Genomic DNA, 26,856 nt, shown 5'->3' on the forward strand with positions numbered 1-26,856 from the left:
CAGTGTACTAAAGTGCCATCAGTTGATTAACCATGAAGTAATGACCTATTGTTGGTCAACCCTAAGTTATTAAAAGGGACATTGATTGCTTCTAACGTGAAAAACAGTATCAGCAGAGGAATAGTAGGAAATGCATCTCAGAGAGCTTACAGGCAAAAAAAAGAAAGAAAGAAAGAAAATTAATCCATCCTTCCTGAAAGAAGCCATAAGACAACTGGGTACATTCATTGCCTCTCTGGTGCTATCTTAGCAAACTCTGCCACAGTGATGGATGAACCTATCTCACCTCGGAGTAATGAGTCTTTTTTTTTTTTTTGCGGGGAGGGGGGTTTGCTGGAAAGCAGCCCACAGAAGTTTCTATTTAATTATCTAAGTGGTCACCTAAGTGATTTGCATTGTGGTCATTTAGCCTTATGGGAAGAATGTTTAATTAATTTCAGTCATACTTTCTCACAAATGATTAAAACCAACAGAAGGGTCTAAGTGAACAGTGCCAGCAGTAACTGACAGATTAGAATCTTGCAATACTTTTGGAAAGCTGACAGTAATGTCTTTTACTTTCCTGAGGATGGGTCAGTGTTGATTTCTTCCTGGGGTCACAAAATGCTGGCTGATGTAAAAATAAACCAAAGCCCCAAAGAAGTCATCCCTGCTGTGTCTTTTCTCTAGGATCTCTTTTGTTGACTTGGCTGGCAGTGAAAGAGCAGCAGATGCCAGAGACTCAGACAGACAGACAAAGATGGAAGGTGCGGAAATAAACCAGAGTCTTCTGGCTGTAAGTTGTTCAAAACCTTTAATCTGAAAATCATTCTTGAGAGATTTTGCCCCTCTTTACATGCAGCCACAGTAGGTGAGGGTGGGGTGGAATAAGGCAGTGGAATTCCAAGGTTGGAGACGGAGATGAAGGTCGCCCAATCAGATTCTCGGCAGTTCTAGACAACTCTTCCTTCTCTCCCTGTCTTCTCTTCCTCTGGTCAATCCCTGACAATTAGGAACAGAGAAGTATTTCTGCAGTTGCTTGAATGGTTAACTTAGGTACACTTTCTCCCTCTCATCAAGTCTTTTTTTTTTTTTTTTGAATCTACTGATTTTTTTTTTTTAATTTTATAGCTACTTTATTTATTTATTTATTTTTATTTTTTTTTGGCTGTGTTGGGTCTTCGGTTCGTGCGAGGGCTTTCTCTAGTTGCGGCAAGCCGGGGCCGCTCTTCATCGCGGTGCGGGGACCGCTCTTCATCGCAGTGCGCGGGCCTTTCACTATCGCGGCCCCTCCCGTTGCGGGGCACAGGCTCCAGACGCGCAGGCTCAGTAGTTGTGGCTCACGGGCCCAGCTGCTCCGTGGCATGTGGGATCTTCCCAGACCAGGGCTCGAACCCGTGTCCCCTGCATTGGCAGGCAGATTCTCAACCACTGCGCCACCAGGGAAGCCCTCATCAAGTCTTAAAATTATTTTTTCAAACATATAATAGTAGAATAAATAGTATAATGATCTCCCAAATACTTGTCCCCCAGCTTCAACATGCGAAAAATCTAACCAACCCTTTCCTTCCCCTGGTTGGATTATTTTAAAACAAATCCTGTCATCATGTCATTTCTTCCACAAATATTTACTGATGTATTTCAGAGATAAGGACGCTTATTTTTTAATATAATACCATTGCATACCTAAAGAAATAATTATTTAATGATACCTGTTATCCAGTAAGTGTTATAATTTTACCAGTTGACCCATAAATGTCATTTTACAGTTGATTTATTCAACTCAAGATACAAACAAGATCCTCGGATCGCTTTTGGTTGATATTCCTCTTTCATGCCATATCAGTTCTTCCCCCCTCTCTCTCTTTTTTTAATATTAATGTATTTGTTGAAGAAAACTCAGTCACTTGACCTGTGAGATTTCCCACATTCTGGATTAGGCTGACTGCATCCCATGTTGATGTATAACATGGTACTCTATCCTCTATTTTCTATAAAGTGGTTAAGATTTATATTTGTGCTGTCCAAAATGGTAGCCACTAAGCCACATGTGGCTATTGGGTACTTGAAATGTGGCTAGTCTGAATTGAGATGTGCTCTAAGTGTAAATTACACATTGAAGCATATAAAATATCATTAATATTTTTTCATACTGATTACATGCCAAAATATTATTGGATGTGTCAGATTAACTAAAATATATAATTAAGATTGTATATTTAATATACAGTTAAGATTATATGTTTAATATAATATATAATTTCATCTGGTTTTATTTCTTTTTATTTTTTTCTCTCTCTCTCTCTTTTTTTATTGGGGTAGAGTTGTCTTACAATGTTGTGTTAGTTTCTATGTACAGCAAAATCAAGTAGAGTTCCCTGTGCTATACAGCAGGTTCTATTAGTTATCTATTTTATACATATTAGTTTTATTTCTTTTTAATATGGTTTTATTTCTTTTTAATATGGCTATTATAATAAAATTACATATATGGTTTGTATTTGCAGCTCACATATTTTGATTGGGAAAATGCTGATCTAGAGGCTTGATCAGATTTAAGTTCTGTTTTTTTGGCAAGAATAATTCATGAGTAGTTCTTAGACTTTCTATAGGAACACATCAGGAGGTACAGAATGTCTGATTATCTCTTTTTGTGATTTTGAAGTGTTATCAGTCTAATTCCTCCATTACTATGTATCCCGTCAACCTTTTTCACCTTATGGTTTTAGCAGCTGTCAATGAGCATTATTACCTTTATCCATTGCTTCATTAGGGATTCCAAAATGGTGATATTCTAATTCTAATATTCCTTCTGTATTTATTAACTGGAAAGAACTTTCCCACAACTATCTGATTATCCTGAAATATAATTCATACAATGGAGGCAAGATAAATGCTTGATTTTTTGCCTTCACTCACCAGTTTTCAGAACGAGTTGATGTCCTGGTAACCTAAACATGACCATGAGTTTGTTGTTGTTGTTTATTTTTTTGTTTGTTTTCATATTATTATAAATTCATTGTCATCTTTTTTTTTTTTCTTCTTCTTCTTCTTAAATTACACATTTTTGGCCAGTGGGAGTCTTTTCAAGTATGTTCCTACTAGTCCCTGGCTTTCTGGTATGACAAGATGTTGTAGGCTCATCTTGTACATTTTTTTCCCCAGACCTTGAATCAGCCATTTCTTCAACAAGCCTTGGTTTTAGAGGGAAATGGTATTTAGAGACCATTTAGAGTGCTAGTGGTACTTACTACCACTGGTAGTCCTCGCTTCTAGGCCTTTTTGGTGGACAGAGCTTGTAAATAGGTTGTGTTTTTTTTTTGGGCTGCATTGGGTCTTTGTTGCTGCGCGCGGCTTTCTCTAGTTGCGTCGAGCGGGGGCTACTCTTTGTTGCGCAGCTGGGGCTCTACGTGCGTGGGCTTCAGTACTTGTGGCTTGTGGGCTCCAGAGTGCAAGCTCAGCAACCGTGGCGCACGGGGTCAGCCGCTCCCCGGCATGTGGGATCCTCCTGGACCAGGGCTCGAACCCGTGTCCCCTGCATTGGCAGGCGGATTCCTAACCACTGCGCCACCAGGGAAGCCCTAGTTTTTTTTTGTTTTTTTTTAACTTTGGGTTTATTTATTTACTTATTTATTTATGACTGTGTTGGGTCTTCGTTTCTGTGCGAGGGCTTTCTCTAGTTGCGGCAAGTGGGGGCCACTCTTCATCGCAGTGCGCGGGCCTCTCACTATCGCGGCCTGTCTTGTTGCGGAGCACAGGCTCCAGACGCGCAGGCTCAGTAATTGTGGCTCACGGGCCTAGTTGCGCCGCGGCATGTGGGATCTTCCCAGACCAGGGCTCGAACCCGTGTCCCTTGCATTAGCAGGCAGATTCTCAACCACTGCGCCACCAGGGAAGGCCTCTAGTTTTTTTTTTTTAAAAGGTAAAAGTATATCAGGGATTCACACTAATAAATTAATTCAAAATTAAGACTACAGGATTTTTGCTTAACTTTTTAAAATTTATATTTCTCTCCCTTTTCTCTTATGCTAAAATTCTTAGTTCCTAACAACATTAATATAATTTATTTGCTCTACTTCAATATATATGTATACCAAAATCATGTTAATATTACTCATAATATGATTAATGAATTCAGATTAAGATTTCTTTGCAGTTTCCTTTTTACCCTTAAATTGTATCCCACTAGGGATGTACAGTCATAATAGTGTGTTGCAAAGTCACTTGAAATAATTCTTCTCTGTGTGTTTAAGCTTACCAATTTTGTATTGAGTTAAAGTTATAAAATAAGCCACATTCAGAAGAGTCTAGTGTTCTTCCCTATCCTCTCAATCCTGTTACCTCCCTCCCCTTAGAAAACGATTTTCTACCAATATATATGTTTGTATTCACCCCTTTCTCAGGAGGAAAAAAAAAAAAGGTAGCATACTGTACTTTAGCACACTTTACTTTTTTCACTTAACAGTATCCTGGAGCTCACTCCATGGCTGTGTACAGAGACCCTCATTCCTTCTTATAGATGCATAGTCCTGTCTTGTGCCCCTCCACAGTATTTAAGTCCTTTTGATCAGAACTGAAATCTCTAGCTAGACACATTATTTCCAGGCCTCATGAGGGATAAATTGGGAGGCTGAGAGGTGAGAGAATCAGCATCTTTTTATTATTGTTTAAAAATTTTGAATAATTTTAGATTTTAAAAAAGTTACAGAAATAAACATGTAGCATTCCTTTACCCAGCCTTCCTAATGTTAACATCTTACATAACTATAGTAATCTAAATCAGGAAATGAACATTGATATAATACTATTAACTATCTACAGACCTTGTTTGAATTTCATCAATAGTCCCACTAATGTTCTTTTTCGGGTCCAGGATTCTATGTTACATTTAGTTATCATGGGTCTGTAGTCTCCTCAGTTTTTGTCAATTTTGACCTTAACACCTTTGAAGAATGCTGGCAAGTTATTTTGCAGAATGTCTCTGAATTTGGATTTGTGTAATATTTTCTCATTATTAGATTGAGATAATGAATTTTTAGCAAGAATACCACAGAAGTTGTACGCTTCTCAGTGTATCATATCAGTCAATATGTCTTATTACTGGTGATGTTAAACTTGATCACTGAGTTAAGGTGGTTTGTGCTAGGTTACTCCACTGTAAAGTTATGATTATTCCCTTTGTAATAAGTATCTTATGGAGAGATACTTTGAAACTATGCAAATATCCTGTTTACATCACACTTTTGCTGCCTAATTTTAGTATCCATTGATGATTCTTACCTGCAACAATTATTACTGTGGTGTTTACCTGATGAGATTTTCTATGTTCATCATTCTACATTAATTAGTTAGAATGCTGCTGTAAGAAAGAGCTGTTTTTTCTCTTTAATTTATTTATTTGGTTATTTAGTTATAATAGTAAATGGATATTTCTTTTATTTGCTAAATTAGAATCCATTTCTATCATTATTTATTTTCTTGCTCAAATTATCCCAGATGGCCATTGGGAGTTCTTTCAAGTTGGTTTCTGTATCCTTTTGACATGCCCCTATCATTTTTTGAGCAGCTCCTTGCCTTTTGGTAGTATAAGATGTCACACACTCTTCCCTGCCCTAGCCCTGGAATCAACCATTTCTCCAAGGAGCCCCAGAATATATTTGAGCACGTACTATGTGCTAGTCAGTTTACTCTTCACAACAAAGCAGGTTCTCTTATTCCCACTTTATAGATCAGGATTCTGAAGCTCAGGTTAAGTGAATTGGCCAAGGGTCCACAGCCTCTAGCTAGAAATCTTTGATTCTCATATTTAAATTTATGGTCCAGGAATTAACCAAGAAACCTGAGAAGTACCTGTGAAGTTGGAGAACCCTTTGGGGCTTGACTGTGTCTATCTCACATGGGCGATAGCATGTAAAGGGGCCTGAGAACAAGCCTTATAGAATAGGATCAAAATCTTGTGCTTTGTGAGGTGCACAAAGGTGCCCCTTCTTTCCTGGGTCTTTCCCTTGGTTTTCCCTTAGAGTTTAGTAAAGTCTACTTTCCATTCTGATTCAAGGCTAAAGGGACCCAAAGGCTCATAGAGATTGATAGCCACACTTGGATTTGAGTACATAAGGGGCAGGTGTAACTCAGGGACCAGGTTTGGGTACCTGCTCGTCCCTTCTAGAGAATCTTCCCAGTGCTAAAGTTTGGGGATATTGGACTGATTTGTAATAAAAGAGGAAATTCCCTTATACCTTCTTATAACCCGGCAGCTTCTTAGATAGAGAGAGGTTAGTTGTGGGCATCTGTAGCTGCTGCCAAGAACAGCCACAGCAGATTCTCAAAGCTAATTACCTGTTCTCGGTGAACTCCCAGAGCTGGCACTGCCAAGGGATTCCTTCCATTCTTTTCCCTCCCTTTCTTCTCATTTACTGCCGCTTAGTGGAGATGCAGGACTCAGAAATAGAAGATCTCTCCTCCCTGATCCTCTCCCGCCAACCCCTGCTCTTTCTGATGGGCATGTTGCCCCTAGAGATCTACATATGCAGGTGTCTGCTAGCACTAGTGATGTCCAATGAGCACTTCTTTGAGGGGCTCTGCCCAGGAGCAAGTGACATGCCCTTGCCTATGGGCCACAGTCCCTTCTTTTTTTTAAATGAGGAGGTAGACCTAGATGATTTCTCAGTTCCTTCCCAGCTCTGACTCTAGAATTTCTCCTGTCCCATCCAGACAACTTGAATCTGCACTTGAGTCCATACCTATAGGTGTGCATGCGTGAGCAGGGAGGCGGGGGAGTAGTATAGATATTTTCGCTATTGAAGTGCATCTTGTAGTTGGGAAGAGTGTGAGAAGAGGAGAGAAAGGGAGCTGGCAAGCCAGAACTGCCACCACATAAGCTGGACTCTGGGACCTGTGGGAATGTCCCTGGGTTTGTCTGTTCTACGCTATCAGGGCTAATTCTAGGATCACAGCCTTTAAATTGGGGGGCCTTTAACTAGGCACAGCTAGCACAGGATGATGTTTCCCAGTCTAGCTTGATTTTTCTTGTTGAACAAGAAACTAACACGGCATTTTGACTTCCTTTTGGGAATTGCATGACTGTGATTTATTTAAGAAAAATCTGATCTGTTATTCTCACTTTGCATGGGATATTTGATGTGCTTATTATTCTACCACTTTGCAGCTGAAGGAATGTATCCGTGCATTGGATCAGGAACACACTCACACTCCTTTCAGGCAAAGCAAATTAACTCAGGTAAAGTTATATATGAGCTTTGAGTTCTGGTTCACTCATGTGTTCCTTCTTCCATTCATTTATTCCTTCAGCAGAGCATCCACTGCCAGCAAGGCGTGATGCTACCTGGAGTGGGGGAGGGGGGAGGGGGAAGGGAGGGGCAGAGAGAGGAGGGGGAGGAGTCACGTTCCTTCCAGGAGCTCTCAGTCTTGGAGAAGAAAGGGGCATCCTCAGGCAGGGATACCTGCAGTACGAAGCAGCCAGGCTCCCTGCGGGACAGCAGTGGTCACCATCCAACAGCTTTCTGCTTATTTCTAATGTAAAGAAACCTTGTTGATTTAGTGGAGTCTCTGAGCCTTTGAAGGGGATGGTAGTGCAGCTGTACTTGGTGCTTCCTTAGTTGTAAGACTTAGACCAGTGTTTCAAGACAAAAAATAATGGCTGCAGTTAAAAAGAATGAGCTAGATTTTTGACATGTCCTGACGGGAAAGATGACTAAGATCTATAGTTTAAAAATATGAAATGAGAAGAAAAAACTACACGGAAATTATGCGTATGTTAGCTGATTATTTTGAGTGGTAGAACCATAGGTAATTTTTTTCTTCCATTTTTCTGTCACGAAAATGTGCTTCTTTATTAATGGGAAACGCCAATAAGTGCGCATCTGTAATGGCTGCGGAAGAGTGGCCCACGGAGGGGTCTGCCTAGGTACGAACAGCTGTGAAGACAGTTATGGGCGCCCCTGGTTCCCTTCTGCACCAAGTCCTGTGCACAGTAGGGACACACTAGGTAGAAGGCCGTCTAGGTGAGGATCTTTGTATTCTGGGAGAGGTTTTCACCCTGTGCAGCTAGACCGGCAGCTCCACAGGACCTGGGGCAGAACCTATAATAACATAGCTCCTTACTAGTCAGAATTGGGTTAGATTGTTTCTTCTCAGACATGATTTCAACCAGGGATCCAGGAAACCCTTCTTATAGGTGGTTAGTCCTGATTCTGACATTGGCTTTTTTATTTTTCAAAACATGTCCTCCATCCCCAGAAATTGTGTCCTATTTAATTAAAAAAATAATTCCACACATGGATCCACTTACAGAATAATATACCTTTTTCACTCAAACATAAGTTTTAGATCTTTCCAGGTACCTAATATACATAATTATCTTTTACGGTTGTATGCAGTTTACAATTATTTAGTTTGTTACCTGTTTACAGAGTTGTAGATTTTCCACATTTTACTATTATAATAAGGTAATGAATATCCTGTGTATACTTTTTTTTTTTGGATCAATTGAGCCAATTGATAATTGATCAATTATTATCTCTTTAGGATAAAGTCCTGGAAGTGTGATTGCCAAACCAAGAGTGTGAACATTTTTTACCAAATTTTTACCATATTGCCAAACTGCCCTCCCAAAGGCATGTACCAATTCATGCTACACGGTATACGGGCAGTGTAGCAGTGTACAAGAGTGCCCTTTCCCTAGACCCTCACCAGAGCAGGGTAGTGTGAGTCTTAATCTTAATCTTATAGGTGCAAAAATTTTAGTTTTTTAAAATGGTTTGTTTGCATTTCTTTGATTAGTGGTGAAGTGAGTACCTTTTGTTTATTGACTGTTTGTGTTTCTCCTTTTGTGAATTACCTTTTTGTAGAAGGGGGTGAGGGTGACTGTGGCCCAGTGTCCTGCACACAGTAAGTAGTCAGTAGGCCCTTGGTTAGTTGACTTCATTGACCTGCCTTCTGTTTCAAACAGGTTCTGAAGGACTCTTTCATTGGCAATGCCAAAACCTGCATGATTGCCAACATCTCGCCAAGCCATGTGGCCACCGAACACACTCTGAATACCTTGCGCTATGCTGACCGGTGAGTCCCCCTTAGGTGGCAGGTCATGTGTGCATGTGTGTGTGATACACACACAAGGATCTGACCTTGAGCTCCACAAGCCTGTTCTTGGGGCAATAATCCTACTGCCAGGGGAATGTGCAATTGGTCATTTGGAGAATGTGACCTAGGAGGCCCTGCCATTTTACAAGTGTGAATGTGACAAGAGGAAGGTGACACGTTCCCTTGTTTAGGAGACAACTCCATCAATGGCTTTTTTTTTTTTTTTTTTTCCGGCCGCGCTGCGCGGCATGTGGGATCTTAGTTCCCCAACCAGGGATCAAACTCGCATCCCCTGCATTCGAAGCGTGGAGTCTTAACCACTGGACTGCCAGGGAATTCCCCATCAGTGGCGTTTAAATGGCTAGCAGGAGATGAAATATTTCTCCAGAGTGGAAGGCTTAGTGAGATTTTCTTCCTGCTAGCCTCAGCTCTAATTATTAGGGATAGAATACCTATTACTTGTCAAGGCAGAAGTACTCAGAGCTGTGTAGGTCCAGAAGAGACCAACCTTGTGTTATAGAAGGAGAAACTGAGGCCCAGAAAAGGGTGGAAACTTTAAAAGGGCTCATTGGGAGTTGGTGGCAGAACTAGCACCTCTTACTGCCAGGTCAGGGCTCTAGTGACTTTGGTATCTGCCAGGGTCCCTCCCATCTCTGACCCTGGGGTCACGTGTCTCCTACACGTGTGAAAATGCTCTCATTACCGTTCTTTCCTCTGGCTGCTTTGCTGCTGGTCCTGTCTTACAACACCTCCTCTTCAGTCTCCCAAGAAGCCATCTCCAAAGTTAACAAACTATTTGAGGGGAACCTAGTTTTTTTTTTTTAATTACTGTTGCAGAATCTTTAGTATCCATGGCATTTTATAAACTCATTGGGAAGGAAAGATAAGCTACCATCTAAGTTCCGTGAGAACAGGAACCTTATCTTTTTCTCCACTGTATCTCTCCTGCCCAGACAGTACTTGGTACCTAGTAGATGTGTAATAAATATTTGTGAATGAAAGGAGGAGCTCCTTCTGGGCTTGAGGGCTTGAGTGAGGTTCTCTGTGTACCTTATCTCATTTAAATAGGAGAGATCATTTACAAAGTGGCTACCAGAGTGGACTCTGGAGTTAGACTATCTGGGCCAATACCCTGCCTCTGCCACTAGCTAGCTGAGTGATCTTGGACAAATTTGCAACTTCTCTGGGCCCCAGTTTCCTTAATGTGAACAAGGATAATGATAGCACCTATCTCATATAACAGTTATGTGGAATCACTGATGCGATATGTTTGAAGGGCTTAGCACCACACCTGGCAAATAGTGAGCACTCATTATATGTTAACTTTAACAATAGTAATATTACAGGCATACTGTGGAGATATTGCAGGTTTGGTTCCAGACCACCACGACAGATCAAAGATCACAGTAAAGTGATTTTAAAAAAAACAATATACATACCTTAATTTAAAAATAATGCTGTTGGAAAAATGGCACCAATAGACTTGCTCTATGCAGGGTTGCTACCAACCTTCAATTTGTTAAAAAAAAAAAAGCACTGTCCACAAAGCAAAGCACAATAAAATGAAGTATGCCTATAACAGGTCCCCCAAATAAGTTTCCTCGAGGAGGTTTTCTTGCTGCATGGTTTCCTAATGCCAGCACCCTAGCACTACTAGAAGACAGAGAAGACTGAGATCAGATAGAAGACATGGGATGATCCAAAATTGTTCCCCAAAAACCAGTATGGCTTCAAGTTCTTTCGCCCCATGTATCCATTACCCAGCTTCAACAATTATTAACCCTAAGTCAATCTTGTTTCATAACCCCATTCACTCCCCAAATCACAGACATATCAAGTACTTGAAGTAAGAACATCATTAAGGAGCAGAGAACAAGACTTTCCTCTCAGTGCCTCAGTAAAGGAAGATGAAAGTAACCCTTTCTCAGAGGGGATGTATTGAGTACGACTGAGAAATTATTTGAAATAATCTTGGTTAAAAAGTAGAATAAGTATAATAGAAATAATCTCTTCCATTTAAAGCAGTCTGACAAATTATTGAAAATAAATATGAAAGTCATTTGTTTTATGTGTTTAAGTTAATTGTTGGTAACAATCCATACACACACAGGATGAGGATGATTTTATTGCTTATTTAAAATTTTCCTCTCATTTAAAATTTTCATCTCTGCACATACTAGAAGAATGTTGCTAAATAGTCCAAAAATAAAGTTCCAGCTGGACCCCTAACAGGTGTATCAGAAGAGAACTCAGTAACAGGAGTGATTTTGGTAAAAGGTAGAGTACACTGGAAGCATTTAGCATCAATGACCAAATTACCTGTAAGATTTCTTCCGGCACCCTCAGGCTTCTAGAATTATTTACTACGACTGCTAGGAGGAAATTTTGGTGTTTCTCTTTTAACAAAACTAATAGCTCAGATTTTTATAACAGGAAGTAATTTGGAACCATCTAGACTTGCTGTGGGACCTCTCAACCCATTCCGTGGATGTGTGCCCTACTGCAATACCTCAGCAAAGGCCCAAGGACACAATTCATGTGTCTTTAGTCTCATCCTATGTCTCTTTGCTTACTGTGTTATCTGCTTGCCTTGCCTCTCAGACCTAAAAGGAAGATTTAAGTCAAGTCTCAGTGTCAGGTTTACTATCTTGGTTTTCAGTAATGGCCAGAGGGGTCATTTGGCTACTATTGAGTGGATTAAAATCAAAACAATGGAAAAGACATTTTCTGGGAGCTCCCAGGCAGAAGTACTGCTCCCTCCTAGGGGATTTCAACGCAGAATCTACGAACAAACCACTGGAGAGTCACATTTTACTTGATGTCTCCTTGTAAATCCAAATTCTTACACTGTTTGTATTTTGTTTTAGGTATCACAGAGTGAGAGACTCTGATCTTGGCAACTGAATCCTAGCAGAGACTTAATTCTGGATTTTTCCATGCTCTCTAAAATTCCCTTGTAAAATAGAGCATGTTTCTCTATTTCTCTATCTAGGGTGCGATTTTGCCTCCTTGGGGACATTTGGCAATGTCTGGAGACAATTTTGATTGTTGTGACTGGGGAGAAATGCTGCTGGGATCTCGGGTAGAAGCCAAGGAGGTTGCTAAACACTCCACAGGACAGCTCCCCACAACACAGAATTATCTGACCCCAAACACTACTAGTGCTAAGGTTGAGAAACCCTGTGAGTAGACAGGTCATTTTTCCCTTAATGGAATTAGCACAAGCCTGCTTATTTCCAGAGGGCTTTTGCTTCTTGAAGTGCCCAGCAGGTTCGAGGGAACTCATTTTCTCAGAGAAGCCTGAAAGGAGGTGGTTGCAGGGAAAAGAAGACTCTGATCATGGAAGAGTGGGTAAGGGGTAGACACTAGGCTCCTGAGTTGGCCGATCTTCAGGAAGCGTGGCGTGGGCCCTGCGTGGGCATAGTTCTGAGACTAGCTCCTCTGGCCTGGCCCTCACATGGGACTGTGGTATTTCCAAAACTCTCCTGATCATGGAATATTGGATGCACACTACTATCCTGAGAGAAGACACTGGTCTTCTTTGTTCAGGTAAAGAGAGGTATTTCATGCTGAAATAGAATCTCCCCATTTCCTCCAGTTCTCTCCCAGATCAAAAAGTAATTCCCAGTCCTTGTAATAGTTTTCTTTGGTTTTTGTTTTCCCTGAAAGCTATAGGAAAGAAGTTACAGAACATGCAAGAATGCACTTTTAACATAAAATGGTCGTTTACAGGGTCAAAGAACTAAAGAAAGGCATTAAATGTTGCACTTCAGCTAGCAGTCGAAATCGAACATCTGGAAACTCTTCTCCAAAACGAATTCAGAGCTCTCCTGTGGCCCTGCCAGGGGACAAGTGTTCTCCCAAAAAAGTCAAGCTGGGGCTCCAACAGTCGCTCACAGTGGCACCTGGCTCCACGAGAACGAAGGCCCATCCTCTGGCCAGTCACCCAGCCAATATCCCTTTTGCTTCTGTACCTAAGGTTCCTGGTAAAAGGGGTGGCTCTAGAGGGAGTCCTCCCCAAGAGTGGGTCATTCAAACTAGCTCCATCAAAGGAACCATGCGGTCTGGACATTTAGCCAAAAAAAGGGCAGAAGAATCAGCTGCATCATGCTCTGAGAAAAATCCAATCGGCAACAAAACTGCCCTCGGGTGGGGAAGCAGGGCCCCTGGTCCAGGAGGAGAAGCAGTCCGTGGTAAGCTGCCCTCCCGGTGCAAGAAAGCGCAGACTGTGCAGCCAGTGCAAAAGCAGCTTGTGTCACGAGTTGAGCTCTCCTTTGGCAACGTCCACCACTTAGTCGAGTACAGTCAGGGCAGCAAGGGGGGCACACCTACCAGGCCTGCCTCTGAAGCTTGGACAAACATCCCTCCGCATCAGAAGGAGAGGGAGGAACATTTGCGCTTTTATCACCAGCAGTTCCAGCAGCCACCTCTCCTCCAGCAGAAGTTAAAGTACCAGCCACTGGAAAGGTTTTTATGCCAGTCCCGGTCTCTGGAGGGGCAGCTCCAGAATGACACCCCTCCTCCCTTCCATTCTTGTTGTGAGAGCCATGATGGAGCCCAAGCTGAGGACCTTGATGACAGCGATTTCAGTGAAGATTCTTTTTCACATGTCTCCTGTCAGAGGACCGCAAAGCAGGGAAACACCCTGGAGAATAGCGAAGGCTCGTTCTTCCTTCATCAGAGGGAGCAAGGTCCTGAGGAGCAGGTAGCCGAAAGGCGGCAGAGTCTGTTTTTTAGCCCCAGGACAGAAGGTGACGAGAAGGGTCTAACTGGAAGCTGGATGTACTCCAGGGACCCCGCAAGCCACAGGATAGCACTTGATCACGGCCGCAGCCCAAGTCAGGTGCCCTTGGACTGGAGCAGAGAGGAGGACTCCACCTCCTCAGGGCCTCCTCCCAGAGAAAACCTGGCAGAGAAGCCTTACTGCTCACAGGTAGGCTTTGTGTATAACCAGAAAAGGGGTGGCAGCCCAGCCTTTGACCTCAGACAGGATGCCTTCAAAAATGAGGCTCCTCGGCAGGCTGAGGGCAGCTCACCATCCCTGGAGGAAGATGGTTGCACTTTCTCACTATCCCACGTCACAGTTCCTGGATCCCCAGACCAAAGAGACACAGTGAGCACACCTCTGAGAGAAGTCAGTGAAGGTAGCCCAACTGTGGCGACCAGAACAATGAAAAACAGTAACCCTTTCCAAGGAGAAGACTCTAGAGGGGAATTAGGCACATGCTCTGAGCATGCTTCTGGACTGATGGCTTCCCTCACCGTGTCTCTCCTGGAGAGCCCAGACGATGAGGGCTCTCCCCACTTGGAGCAGTCGGCCCAGGATGGAGCTGCGCACAGTCTAGCGGCAGCAGACACAGGGGGGCCAGCTGTGGGCCACACAGTGTCATCTGGTGATCAAGAGGCAGACCTGCCAATGTCTTCAACAACTGAGCACCTGTGGCTCTCATCATCCCCCCCCGACAGTAAGCCTGGGGGTGATCTTCCAGCTCTGTCCCTGTCACCCATCCATCAGCACCCACCTGACAAGCTGCCCAACAGGGAGGCTGACCTGAGGGAGCCCTGTCAGAGCAGAGAGACTGCACTGTTCTCCCAGCAGCACTATGATGGCGATGCTGAGACAGAGCTGGGCTGCTCCCAGGGTTTCCCAGAAAAACCCTTCCTCACCATACATACTGGGGGACCCCACTCTGGGCCTACACTCACCCCCCAAGCAGGAAGTAGTGATGTGGCCGGCCAGCCCTGGGCCCAGGAGAGAAAGCACCTGGCAGGGCTTGGCTGGCAGGAGCTGGGTTTGTCCACAGACCCCATCAAGCTGTCTTGCTACAATGAGGACATCGTGTGGCTCAAACGCAGGCCAATCCCAAGGTACTTAGCAAGGCTAGGCTCTCCCAAGACTGCCAGGACACTCCGTCAGCCCGTCCTGGGGCACGCACAGTAAGTTGGACTTTCCTACCTACACTTGAGCCCCTTTGGCACCCCTACTCCCACTACAGCTGAATGTTTTGTCTGTTCTGGGAATGGCTGTGGTTGGCTCAGAGAAAGGCTTTTTGTCCACCTTTTCAAGGGAGCCTGCCTAGATGCATCTGACATGAACAGCAGGAATAAAATGTACTGGAGCAGGCCTGCCAGGTAGGGTAGGTGGGATGTGAGTGAAAGAAGCTTGGGAAAGCTGAGATGTGAGTGAAAGAAGGGAGGATCTGACCCTATAAGCAAGCCTAAGACCTATGGTGAGATCAGAATCCTCTTCTTCATTCTGTTGGGTCTGTGTTCCTGGAAGTGCTCCCCAGGGACACAGCAGCAGCAGCCTTGTGACCCCAGAGCCAAAGCAGGCTGGTCACCTTCCAAGATGGTGAAGGTAAAAAACAGGGGCTGGTGATTTGTGCTGCTTTTCCCAAAGGAGGCTGTGGATGGTACAGCAGAATGAGAGAGCCTTTGAGAATGTGAGAGGAAGGAGGGGAAGAGGTCTAGCAGCGTCAGAGGCCCAGGAGCAGGAAGGCAGGGCAGCCCTGTGGGAACAGATGCTTCCTATGTGAGGCTGCGGCCCTCTGCTAGGGCTCCTGACACCTGGGCAGACGGTCTGCCAGCTGCTCGCTGGGGCTCAGGCCTGGGCCGTGGGCGAAGAGAAGGGCGTGTAGGGATGTGCAGCTGAGGAGCCCACCTCTACAAGGTGGACAGTCTTGCTGTTTCCGTGGTCTCTATCCATCAGTGGAGTCTGACACAGTTAGGTCTAATAACCCTGTAGATGTTTCTAAATTTGGGGATCAGAGGATGGGGGGATGGTCAGTGGTAACCTAGAGGTTGGTCACAAGCTAGGGAAGATGACATGCTGAGCCCAGAGGTTTTATCAGCTGGATTCTTCTGACAGAAGGCAGATCCTCCAGCTTCTAGCTCAAACCCCCTTGCTTTGGTCCCTTAACTCCCCAAAGAAAGTAGAAATCACAGCAGGCTAGGTGGCAGGCTCTACCTTGTGCCAAGTGTGCCAGCTGCAGTGGCACAGGCTTGAGCTTTCTTGCAGGGAAGATGTGGGCAGCTCCTGCGGAGGGGAAGCAGCATCCAGCCCTGTGCCTCAGGGTACCTGGGGAGGCAGGGGGCAGCTCCAGAAGCCCATCTCTTCCCAGAATCTCATTTGTACTCAGCCCCTTGACAAGGCCTGAAAAGAACGGGTGAGGGGGCAGGAGGTGGTGGTGAGCTGGTTCTGGTCGAAGCCTCGACCTCTTTGGGCAGAAGCAGCTCCTGGCCTGGAAATGGAGCTCACTTCCAGAAAGCTGTCCAGGAGAGACGAGAGGCCCAGAGGATCACAGCATCCCCTCTGGTTCCCAGGCAGGTACTCATCCGAGCACACCAGGAACAGCTGGATGAAATGGCCAAGCTGGGCTTCAAGGAGGAGACCCTGATGAGCCAGCTGGCTCCTAATGTAAGTGGTCTTGGCTGGACCCTCAGGGGTTGCTGGGAATTAGCCTGCAGCTAGTTTGACAGTCATCCTTTTCTGCTGTAGTTGTGTGTGCAGAAAGGGTCTGCTGTCACACTCTAACCTTGCTGAGGCCTTGGACCTGCTCTTGCCACCCCTCTGAGTTGGCTTGAGGGCGTGCAAGGACAGGTGGGAGATGGTGCTACACTCCCCATTCCCAGGCCAAAATGTTTCCAGCCTCTGTTCTTTGCCGTTCTGCCCTCCTAGTAGCTTGTCGGTGCCCCTCCCTGTGATGGTAACAGTGACTTACTTGCCTTATGCAGACCAGAGGTACTTCTACGAAACCACCCTTCTGCCCTGCAAAATACCTCTCTGCGTAGAGAGGTGGTCCCACCCTGTGCCATGGTGACTGTCCTGCAGATTTTCCAGCTGGAGGAAGGGCCTGGGCTCTGAAATCTTCATACAAGAGAAGGGACTAGAAAAGCTGATCTGGCAGCAACAGCAAAAGCTCCACTTGTCCTTTGTTTCCTTTCCAGGATTTTGAAGATTTTGTGACTCAGTTAGATGAAATCATGGCTCTGAAGTCCAAGTGCATCCAGAGTCTGAGGAGCCAGCTGCAGCTATACCTGGCCTGCCACAGGCCAGCTGCGGCCCCTGAGAGGACAGCGGTGTCTTAGAGCAAGATCCAGTATGTGGTGGCTGGGCTCTCGAGCTGGAGGGGCCTCTGCCAGGTCCCCCTACAGATATCAGAACCCACTCCCTGGTCCTGCCCATGCTGGCCTCTTCCTAGCCACACGTGGCCTTGGCTGGGTCCCAGCTCCTCTCTCAGGGCCAAGCATCTGTCCCTCAATTCTAAGCACAGGAGTATCTGTAAGGAAGGACAGATCAGCCTGAAAAACTTAATAGGCCCCTCCCTTTTCTTTGGGGCTGGAGGAGGATTTGCCTTTACTGACCCCTTGTCTGTGGAAACACAGGTCTAATAACCCTGTAGATGTTTCTAAATTTGGGGATCAGTGGATGGGGGGATGGTCAGTGGTAACCTAGAGGTTGTGTTGAGGTCACAAGCTAGGGAAGATAACATGCTGAGCCCAGAGGTTTTATCAGCTGGATTCTGTGCCTTTCTCCAGGACTTGGTCAAAAACGAAAACATTGGTGCTAGTGGGGCAAGGGAGGGTGAGCTCTGCCCCATCAGCCCTTGGAGATTGATTTGGGACTTCAGTTAGCTTTTGAAAATGTAAAATGAATAAACCTTGATGTCTTTAACAGCAGCAGATGTGGGACAGGCTTTATGCTTCCAGTTCCCCTCCCTCCCTGCAATCCAGTATTTAGACAGAAGAGGGTGCTCGCGTCACTGCATTATTCTTTCCCAATCTCTACCTTTTGTCGGGACCATCCACCTGCGTCATGCTCCTGGCTCCTGTCTGTGAATCCTCACCCCCACGCTCCCTCACGGAATAGTGGAAGAGCTGCAGTATCTCAGGCAAGTCTATCTCCTAGCCTCACCCTCATCCAGGACTGCCCTGGCCATCTACTCCCCCCTCAATGGCCTGTGTTCAGGGTCTTGGCACTGAGTGCTCTGGTCAGTAGTCTGAGGCTCTAAAGCAGTTCTACACACATACACGCACCCCTTCATGTGAGTTCTTTCTGTATCTTTTTAGCAGAAAGAAGCTTAAGAAATACCAAGTGGCCTCCAGGTGGCCCATCACTTAACCAAGGCCACCCTGGATCAAGTTGAAATTCATGTCAAAGCCCTTGGCCCTGACACCATTTTAGTATGAAACTTTGATTTCCTACAGGTAAAGGATAACTTTTACAGGTTTTAAAAGAAGGGTTTAATTAATTTTAAAGGCCAGAAGAGGGGCTTTCTGAGACAATGGCCATGCCTGATCTGACCACCAGAGGGCAGCCTCTTTCCAGCGTGGTGCTTCCCAGCCCAAAGGTTCTGTACGCCCTCCTCACGTGATCACTAAAAAAAATTAGAGACCCATCCAAGCTAAGAGCACAAGAGGGACTGTGGGACAGTATTAAGTATAAGGACAAGAAGCTCTAGGGATAAATCTAGTGCCGTCAGATACATCAGCACTGAGAGCTAGTAAAGCAGTCTGAATCCCAGTCCTGCCTGTGGAACACATAATCAATCATGCATGATGCTGCTCAGAGGACAAGGGGCTTGTTCCTCATTTCTGAGTGATCCCCCTGAAGGCCCAGCCTGTCTCACCGCCAGTCAGTCTTGCAGGAAGGCATATGTCTATGTCCTTGACCCAGAGACTGGGCTAGGTCAAGTTTAAACAGACCCTTGTCTACACCTGCCTTTATAAACCTAAAACCAGGGCAGACTGGGGGGGCCAGCTCCTGGGTCCCATGGGCCTAAGAGTTGGAAGAAAGTACTGAAATGACAGAAAATGGTTAGCTCCTGTTCCATCCCCAGCAAATTCCTTTACCACTCACTCACCTCCACCCTGCAGTAAAACAGTCCTTGGCAATAAAGAAGTTATCACAGCAGGATATACCTTTTAGATTTTTATTAGTAGTGCTCTCTGAAGAATCAAAATAGTTAGCAAATTACTTTAGATTCATCAAGACTGTATATCCTTTGTATTTAGATCTTTAATGATGTACAACATAATACAAAACAAACCAAAGAGACTGATTTCTATGACTAGGTGTTATTCATTGTGTCATCCTAGAGCAAGGGGCTGGAGGGAGAGGCTGTTCTCCAGGGAGAACTGAGGTGGAGTTAGTGCTGGGTGACTAAATCACAGCCTCTTTCTTCCCCACTTGATGTGCTGGGAAGGGGCCAATGATTTCTTAAACTGACAACTGTTTTCTAGAGCAGGGGGCTCTAAAATCTCGGGTAGCAGAAGACTGTGGTCCAAACCAGGCCAAAAGAAACAGGCTGGGGCAAGGAAGTATGGTAACTGCCTGGCAGAAAAGGCAAACTCAGGGCCCCAAGGGGAAAAGGGCATTCTTTGCACCTCAGAGACATTGCAGAACCAGTGTAACACTAAGTGACATCGTTAAAAGGGGAAAAAAACAAAACCCTGGAAGAACCTTTCAATTGCACTCAACTTGGATTAGAGGTCAGTCCACCCTTGCAGAGAAGGGAAACATCTAGCCCCAAAGCAGCACTGAGTCTGGCCCTCCCACCTCCTTCTCCCCAACTCCTTTTGGCAGCTGGGCCAGGTTTCGGCTGAGGCCATACAGACCCCAGAAAGACCAGAGAAGTCTCTCTGGATGGCCAAGGTGGGAAGGACACTTCTCAGAATACAAATACTTTTACTATGGAAGGAGCCAGGACAGTTCTGGGGGCATTTGCATGCCCAAATCTTCCCCACTTTCTCCCCAGCTCAGGACCTAGGCTCATAGAGACTTGGCAAGCACAGTCTCTACACCTGACCTTCCACCCCCAAAAGAAAATCCGGAAGTGTGCCCATTCTTCCCCACAGGTAATCTCCTCAGGGCCTTCGGCAGGGGGTGCTCCGTGGCAGGGCCTAGGCAGGGCCTGGTCTCAGCTGGCTCCGGCCCGAGCCATGAGGTCTTCCAAAGCATTGTCCTGGTCATTGTTGTGTAATAGCAGAACTTCCTTAATATCTTTCAGTTCAAAGCCCATTTCCTTAAATTTGCTCATTAACTGAAGAAACTCCATCATCTAAGGGAAATAAGAGAATACAGACTCAAGAAAGGGGTCCAGCCACACAGCACAGCTGAGTGGAGGAATATGTGTGTAAGGGGGCTGCTTGGGGGAGCGTTCTTTGCCAGAGCCTCATGAGCCTCTGTGAGGTCCCCTAGCAAGCAGAGGAGGGCCGTGGAGGAAGACAGGTTGATGCCACGGCCAATCGTCCATCAGGAGCCATGCCCAGTCCCAAACCTTGCTGACCTTCATTCAGGTCCCACCATCCACATCTGTGCTCCCACCCAGCAGGATACTGAACCCAGAAATGGTTGCTCTCTGGCGAGCAGCCTAGGTGAAGTGACTAGCAATCTCCCCCAACATCCAAAAGTATGGCTTTTTGCCCAGGTCATTTTTCCCATCCCTTCCCTGGGATTCTAGATAGTCTTCAACCCGATACTTTATCTGAGCCAAACTAGCCAAATGCCTGTCTGGACGTGGGAGATTCTGTGCTTCAACTACCTCTGCCTACAGTCACTGGAAGGGATGAAGGCTGTAGTCCAGGAGGACCCCCAAGACAGACTACTTTGTCTCTTCTTTCCAGAGGGTTCCCGTGAAGCATGAAGGTTCCTACCTTTTCCTCTGAACACTGCTGCATTTCCAGAGCCTCTTCCACTAAAAGAGGGTCAAAGCCCTTCTCACAGAGCTGCCCATGTGCGAAGAGATAGTCGAGAATCTAAGAAAAGAGAAAGGTTTAAGCACCTATTGCTACTCCTGTCTGTGCTTCCCAAAAGTCTTACACAAACCAACAAGTGTGACATCTGCTCCCCACCTTGGCTATTAGATCCTAGATAGGACTTGATTTTGTACCTTGAATTGTGTCCAACACAGCAGTACCTCAGTGACTATTTGCTGATAGGTACACCCCTCTAAACATGCATAGCCATTTTTCAAAGGAGCTCCTGTCACGGCTGACTCACATCTCCCAGCTGATGTCAATTCCACAGCCTAGGCAGGATATTCTTTTTTTTTTTTAAATGGTGATTTTTCTTTTTTCTAAATAAATTAATTAATTTATTATTATTATCATCATCATCATCATCATTGGCTGCGTTGGGTCTTCATTGCTGCGCACGGGCTTTCTCCCTAGTTGTGGTGCGTGGGCTCCTCATTGCGGTGGCTTCTTGTTGCAGAGCACGGGCTCTAGGCACATGGGCTTCAGCAGTTGTGGCACGTGGGCTCTGTAGTCGTGGCTCGCGGGCTCTAGAGCACAGGCTCAGTAGTTGTGGCGCACGGGCTTAGTTGCTCCACGGCATGTGGGATCTTCCCAGACCAGGGCTCGAACCCGTGTCCCATGGATTGAAAGGCAGACTCTTAACCACTGCACCACCAGGGAAGTCCCAAGATATTCTTCTAAGAAACCACCCAAGTCGGAAAGTGCCCCCAAGGTTTAGGACTCCAGTACCCTATTTTGGAACTCCCTGGGCAGTCCTGACAGGATAAACATTTCTGGAAGAAGACATCTGACCATACCCCAAGCCTAGAATGCTGTCTCGGGAAAAGCAGAGAAGGGGATAACTGGGCAACAGTCGACAACTCCAATACTCTCAAAGCTCTCCCTCAGCCTAGGTCCCAGAGCAGCCCCCAAAGCAGAAGCACTGCTGCTGAGGCTGCTGGTTTGCCCAACAAAGCACCCTGAGTCCTGCCCACCCCCCTCAAGTCACAGGAAAAGACAATGGTGCTGTGAGTCTGAGGGACTCTAGGATAAAGGCAAGACACTATTCCAGCTCCAGAGATGTGGGACCTCTCTCCTACCCCCGCCCTGCCCCACGGCTGACTAACCGCTCACCTGCTCAATATTCTCTCCTTTCTTCTTCATGGCTTTCAAGACACACTCATATGGGTAGCCCATGTTGACCACCGTCTCCACACATTGCCGCTCACTGGGGGACAGCGTCTGCAGTTCAGAGTAAGCCTGGGGACAGCTGGGAGTGTTGGGCACTTGTGACACTGAGAAATTAGGAGGTGTGACCTGGTGGTGGAGAAACAAAAGGATTAAGGCAAGAAGAAAGACATGGGCCCTGGAAGACACATCACTGAGGTAGCCCAATCCACGGGCTTGTCGTTTCTGACCTAATCAAACCTCCCAGTCAAGCAACCTGCCTGCAAGAAAGGGCCAGGTTTCTGGCCAGACATCCTGAAGAAGACTGAAGAGTGGTAGGGGAGCTCCAGCTGAGGAAGAGAAAAACTGGGAAGACACCTGCAACTGTGGCTGTCCTCTGCCTTCATCCCACCTTGCAGAGCGAGGAAGCACCACAAGAGCCACATGCCCTTCCATGCCCAAATCCCCTAGGCTTGAGGTGGAGAAAGAAGTTCTGAAAACTACATTCGGGACTGATGCTCAAGCTGGCTGCTGTTATTTCTCTCCGGGGCTCCTTTATCCCTTTCCTAGGCTGCCGTATCTGAGTCCTAAAGGGATCAGTAACCTCAAACACCCCAACTCTGGACTGACTCTGCCAGTAATGTGTCCATCCTCGCCTCTACTATCGCTGGCTGGGCAGAGACTGCCAGCGCCATTCCCACACTTGGCCAGCTCACAAGGCTCCCGTGCTCTGAGGGCACTCCATCTCTGCGCCCCACACCATGCACTGTGCTTTGATACCCTGCAATAGCCGCTGTCGTACGGAGCCAAGACTGAAGGACTACTACCCACTGCAGGCTGTGCCCTCAAGGACTGGACCGTAGTCTCTAGGGCCCTGCCTCTACTGCACTGGCTACAGGACCTTACTAACCCCAGCCTGACTGGTGGACAGATTCCCAGGATTAAATCCTCCCACCACTTCTGATAATGAGTCAGCCCCAAGTCAAAAAGGCAGCTCACTCCCAGGCCAAAGGACAGAACCACCATGGGAACAAAGTCACAAGCTGTTTGACAGCTTGGCCCAACTCTGAAGAACCAGGGAAAATTTTTCAACAAAATTTTCTTTATTTCCTTTTTTTTTTTTTTTTGTGGGGGGTGGGGGAGGGAGGAGGGAAAGGAGCCAGCTATCCTAAAAGCATGTTCAAAATTATATAGCTCGGGACTTCCCTGGTGGCGCAGTGGTTAAGAATCCACCTGCCAATGCAGGGGACACGGGTTCAAGCCCTGGTCTGGGAAGATCCCACATGCCGCGGAGCAACTAAGCCCGTGTGCCACAACTACTGAGCCTGCGCTCCAGAGCCTGCGAGCCACAACTACTGAAGCCCACGCTCCAGAACTACTGAAGCCCTCGCACCTAGAGCCCGTGCTCCGCAACAAGAGAAGCCACCGCAATGAGAAGCCCGCGCACCACCAACGAACAGTAGCCCCCACTCGCTGCAACTAGAGAAAGCCTGTGCGCAGCAATGAAGACCCAACACGGCCAAAAATAAATAAATAAATATTTTAAAATATATTATAAAAAAACTAAAAATAAAATATTAAAAAAAAAATTATATAGCTATAACCAGATGCTCTCCTCCAAGTCAGCTGGGAAAAACCAATAAGATTCTACAGGCCTAAAAGCCTGTAGTTTCTGCTTAACCATCTCTCACCCACAGCATACTCCAGGCAGTCCAATCGTGGGGCTCAGTCATTAGGTTACAGGAGTCACGACAGGGCATGGGAACTGCATCACACCCGTCTGGCCACTTTGCAGGCCCCAAGATTGTCTCTCTCTTTTCAGGGCCAGGCTCTACCTGGGCTTGAGAATAGCAATAGCCAAACAGCATTTTGGTCACACTGCTGGCACAGTACTTATTACACACAGTATGAGCTCCTAGAGGTTAGTTACCATGTCACATGCATTTCTAAATCCCTAAGGCCTGGCTTTGAGCTTGAAACTTACCCCTAATCAACAGTTACTGAATAAGTGGAGCTCTATTAGGATTTCAAAGGGGGGATTTTCGTTTAACACAGTAAATTGACACTGATTCTCCTCCCCTCCAAAACCCACTAAAATGATAATAAAACAAATAAAACTGTATTAACCTTTAAGGTCAAAGAAAAAGAGGAAACAGCAGAGGACAATATATTTCAATGAAATTTTAGAAGGTGGAATGCTAATGGAGGCAGAGTAATGGGCAGAGGCAATGAAGTTACACGCCCCTGGAGACCCCGAGAGACAGGTTCAGCATTTGGAAGCACCGGGTACTGCTGGGATAAGGCAAGAAACGAAGGCAGTGATCAGAGCAGAAAACCCTCAGGCAGACCTTCCCCACCTCACCTTTGCAGGAGGCAGAACGTTAAGTCTCTAGAAAACATGAGTCAAAAAGGACTAAGGATACCAAGCACAGCATATGGCAGAGTGAGGTGCAAGAACCAAAAAGGGGATTAAGTAAGTCTACACCAGCATTCCCCACCTTGTTTAGCCTTCAAGCAGAACTCTCCAGATAAACTTTAATAGCCCCCAAGACCTTCACATGTTGATGTTTTGCAGAGCTCCCCTCAAAGCCAACTAACCTTCAACCTATAGTGAATCTTCATGATCAGCAAGCACACCCCAACATACACATTCCCCCCATTTTGATTGTTTTATTTTAGTGCCTCACTCTTAAATGTGAATAGAAAGCCAATGCCACCAACATAAGACCAAACCAGAAGACGGAAAAAACAAAGCACTTGGAAATTTAAAATAAAAGTAAAAATTTTATTTAAAAGATTATGAGATTAAAAAAAAAAAAAAAAGGGTTCTACACAGGCAAGGATATATCCCAGAAAGTAAAATATAAAGTCAAAGAGATAGAAAATACAAAAAAGAAAATACAAACCAACGAAACACATCAACCAGATTTTGAAAACTGAGCTGAGCCTTTGGATCCAGGAGGGCCAAGCACAATGAATGAACAAAGCCCATCACTGGTAAATTTCAAATCTCCAGAAATGAAGAAAAGAAAGCTTGTGGGAGTAGGGGAAGAAATCAGAATAGCACTGTATTGCTAGAAATCAGTGGAGCTTATACTTAAATTTGAATTATTTTTTTTTAAGGGAGCAATGTCTTAAAAATTCTTGAAGAAAAATGACCTTCAACTAAGAAATCTAAATCCAAACTATTATTCACATGTGAGGGTAAAATTAAGACATTTTTAGATATTCAAGGACTCAAAAATAGGACTTCCCTGGTGGCGCAGTAGTTAAGAATCTGCCTGCCAATGCAGGGGACACAGGTTTGATCCCTGGTCTGGGAAGATCCCACATGCTGTGGAGCAGCTAAGCCCACGCGCCACAACTACTGAGCCTGTGTTCTGGAGCCCACGAGCCACAACTACTGAAGCCCGCACACCACAACTACTGAGCCCGTGCACTGCAACTACTGAAGCCTGTGTGCCTAGAGCCCGTGCTCCGCAACGAGAAGCCCCTGCACTGAGAAGCCCGTGAGCCGCAACGAAGAGTAGCTCTCGCTCACCACAAGTAGAGAAAGACCGTGCGCAACAACAAAGACACCCCCCCCCCAAAAAAAGACTCAAAATCAGACAGGTTAACCAACATGCTTGAATGTATTTGAACAAGAAAATTATCATGAGGTCTTTGACAGCTCTTTTGGAGCATCTGGACAAAATTAGCAACAGGCACAAAGAAACCATGCAGAATTTTTTAATGGAGCAGTTAAACTAGAGAAACAAAAAGCTACCAAAAAAATCATCATCCTCACCACAGTATACCATCTGAACTCAGTAATAAATATTTACCCAATCATAATAATATGAACAATATTAATTGAACCGAAATTTGTGATATAAACATGATGGGAGATACAGGAAGAAGGCAGAGGAGGGTCTATTATCAGAGCTAAATCCTCAACTACTGCAACAGGAAGTATAAACCTGTCTAAAATTGATAAATTTAGAAAAATATAAGCATCTAATTCAGAAATACAGAGATAAATCCCAGCATAAACAGTTTAAAGGTCAAAAATGCCTGACTGTGGGAAGCAAAATTGGAACTGGGGAGAGGTGAGGCAGGGAGCTACTGTTTTTCAATACAAGCCTTTTAAATGCTACTTGGTTTCATTAAAATATGCTTGTAGTACTTTGATAAAAATAAATTCATTTTTTATTTTTATTTATTTAAAATTTTTTTCATTTGTTTATTTCTTTTTTGAGGCTTCCTATTTCTTTCTTCCTTTTCTTTTTCTTCTTTTTTTGGCTGTACCACATGGCTTGTGGGATCTTAGTTCCCCAACCAGGGATCGAACCTGGGGCCACAGCAGTGAAAGCGCCAAGTCCTAACCACTGGACCGGCAGGGAAGTCCCTCATTTTTTAAATCTAGAGATGGAGAAGGACTCTACTGTAAGTATTAAAGCAATGGCAACATAAGAAACGATCAACAGATTCAAACACCGAAAAGCTAAGAGATTGTGTTGTATTGAAAATTATTTAAAATACAATTTAAAAGCAAACTGGCACTACTCGTATGCTTCTTGGCCAAAATTAGTAAACTGAGAACTCAGAAGTATAGGGAAAAAGGCAAATATTTTGCTGAAGTAACTGTGAAAGAGTGGGAAATATATATCCATACCCGGAGAAAGAGAACGCAATGGCAGAATGAGCCTAACCTGTGAGCAGAGCAAGACCCCTTGAAGGGTTGAGGGGCAGTGGGAAGAGGCCCTGGTGCTAGGTCAGGCAGGTTTATGCTGGACACAGAATAAGGGCACATCACAAGATTGTTCCTCTTAATATGATCCCATGGAGTTCTCAACTTCTAAGATTAGTTTATATAAAACAGTGAAACATGAAATC

The 26,856-nt window shown here is 45.2% G+C and overlaps 2 protein-coding genes across 4 annotated transcripts in view; one reads left to right on the top strand and one right to left on the bottom strand.

Annotated features, from left to right (window-relative positions):
- The window catches only part of KIF24 (kinesin family member 24), a 62,339-nt gene extending 43,464 nt beyond the window's left edge, over positions 1-18,875 (top strand). For both annotated transcript variants that reach the window (XM_036854343.1, XM_036854344.1), the window contains 6 exons: positions 670-775; positions 7,145-7,216; positions 8,948-9,057; positions 12,811-15,015; positions 16,402-16,495; positions 17,026-18,875. In XM_036854343.1, coding sequence (XP_036710238.1) covers positions 670-775; positions 7,145-7,216; positions 8,948-9,057; positions 12,811-15,015; positions 16,402-16,495; positions 17,026-17,166 — 2,728 coding nt within the window. In that variant the 3' untranslated portion in view covers positions 17,167-18,875. The remainder of the gene's footprint in view (positions 1-669; positions 776-7,144; positions 7,217-8,947; positions 9,058-12,810; positions 15,016-16,401; positions 16,496-17,025) is intronic.
- Positions 18,876-18,996: 121 nt separating this feature from the next.
- Positions 18,997-26,856, bottom strand: part of UBAP1 (ubiquitin associated protein 1) — a 56,219-nt gene continuing 48,359 nt past the window's right edge. The window contains exons 5-7 of one of the 2 annotated variants that reach the window (XM_036854349.1): positions 21,949-22,131; positions 20,734-20,835; positions 18,997-20,138 (exon numbers count right to left, since the gene is read on the bottom strand). In XM_036854349.1, the coding sequence (XP_036710244.1) occupies positions 19,998-20,138; positions 20,734-20,835; positions 21,949-22,131 (426 nt within the window). In that variant the 3' untranslated portion in view covers positions 18,997-19,997. The remainder of the gene's footprint in view (positions 20,139-20,733; positions 20,836-21,948; positions 22,132-26,856) is intronic. The other variant, XM_036854350.1, reaches the window with a different exon arrangement.

The sequence above is a fragment of the Balaenoptera musculus genome, chromosome 6 (assembly GCF_009873245.2).
Source record: "Balaenoptera musculus isolate JJ_BM4_2016_0621 chromosome 6, mBalMus1.pri.v3, whole genome shotgun sequence".
Lineage (NCBI taxonomy): Eukaryota > Metazoa > Chordata > Mammalia > Artiodactyla > Balaenopteridae > Balaenoptera > Balaenoptera musculus.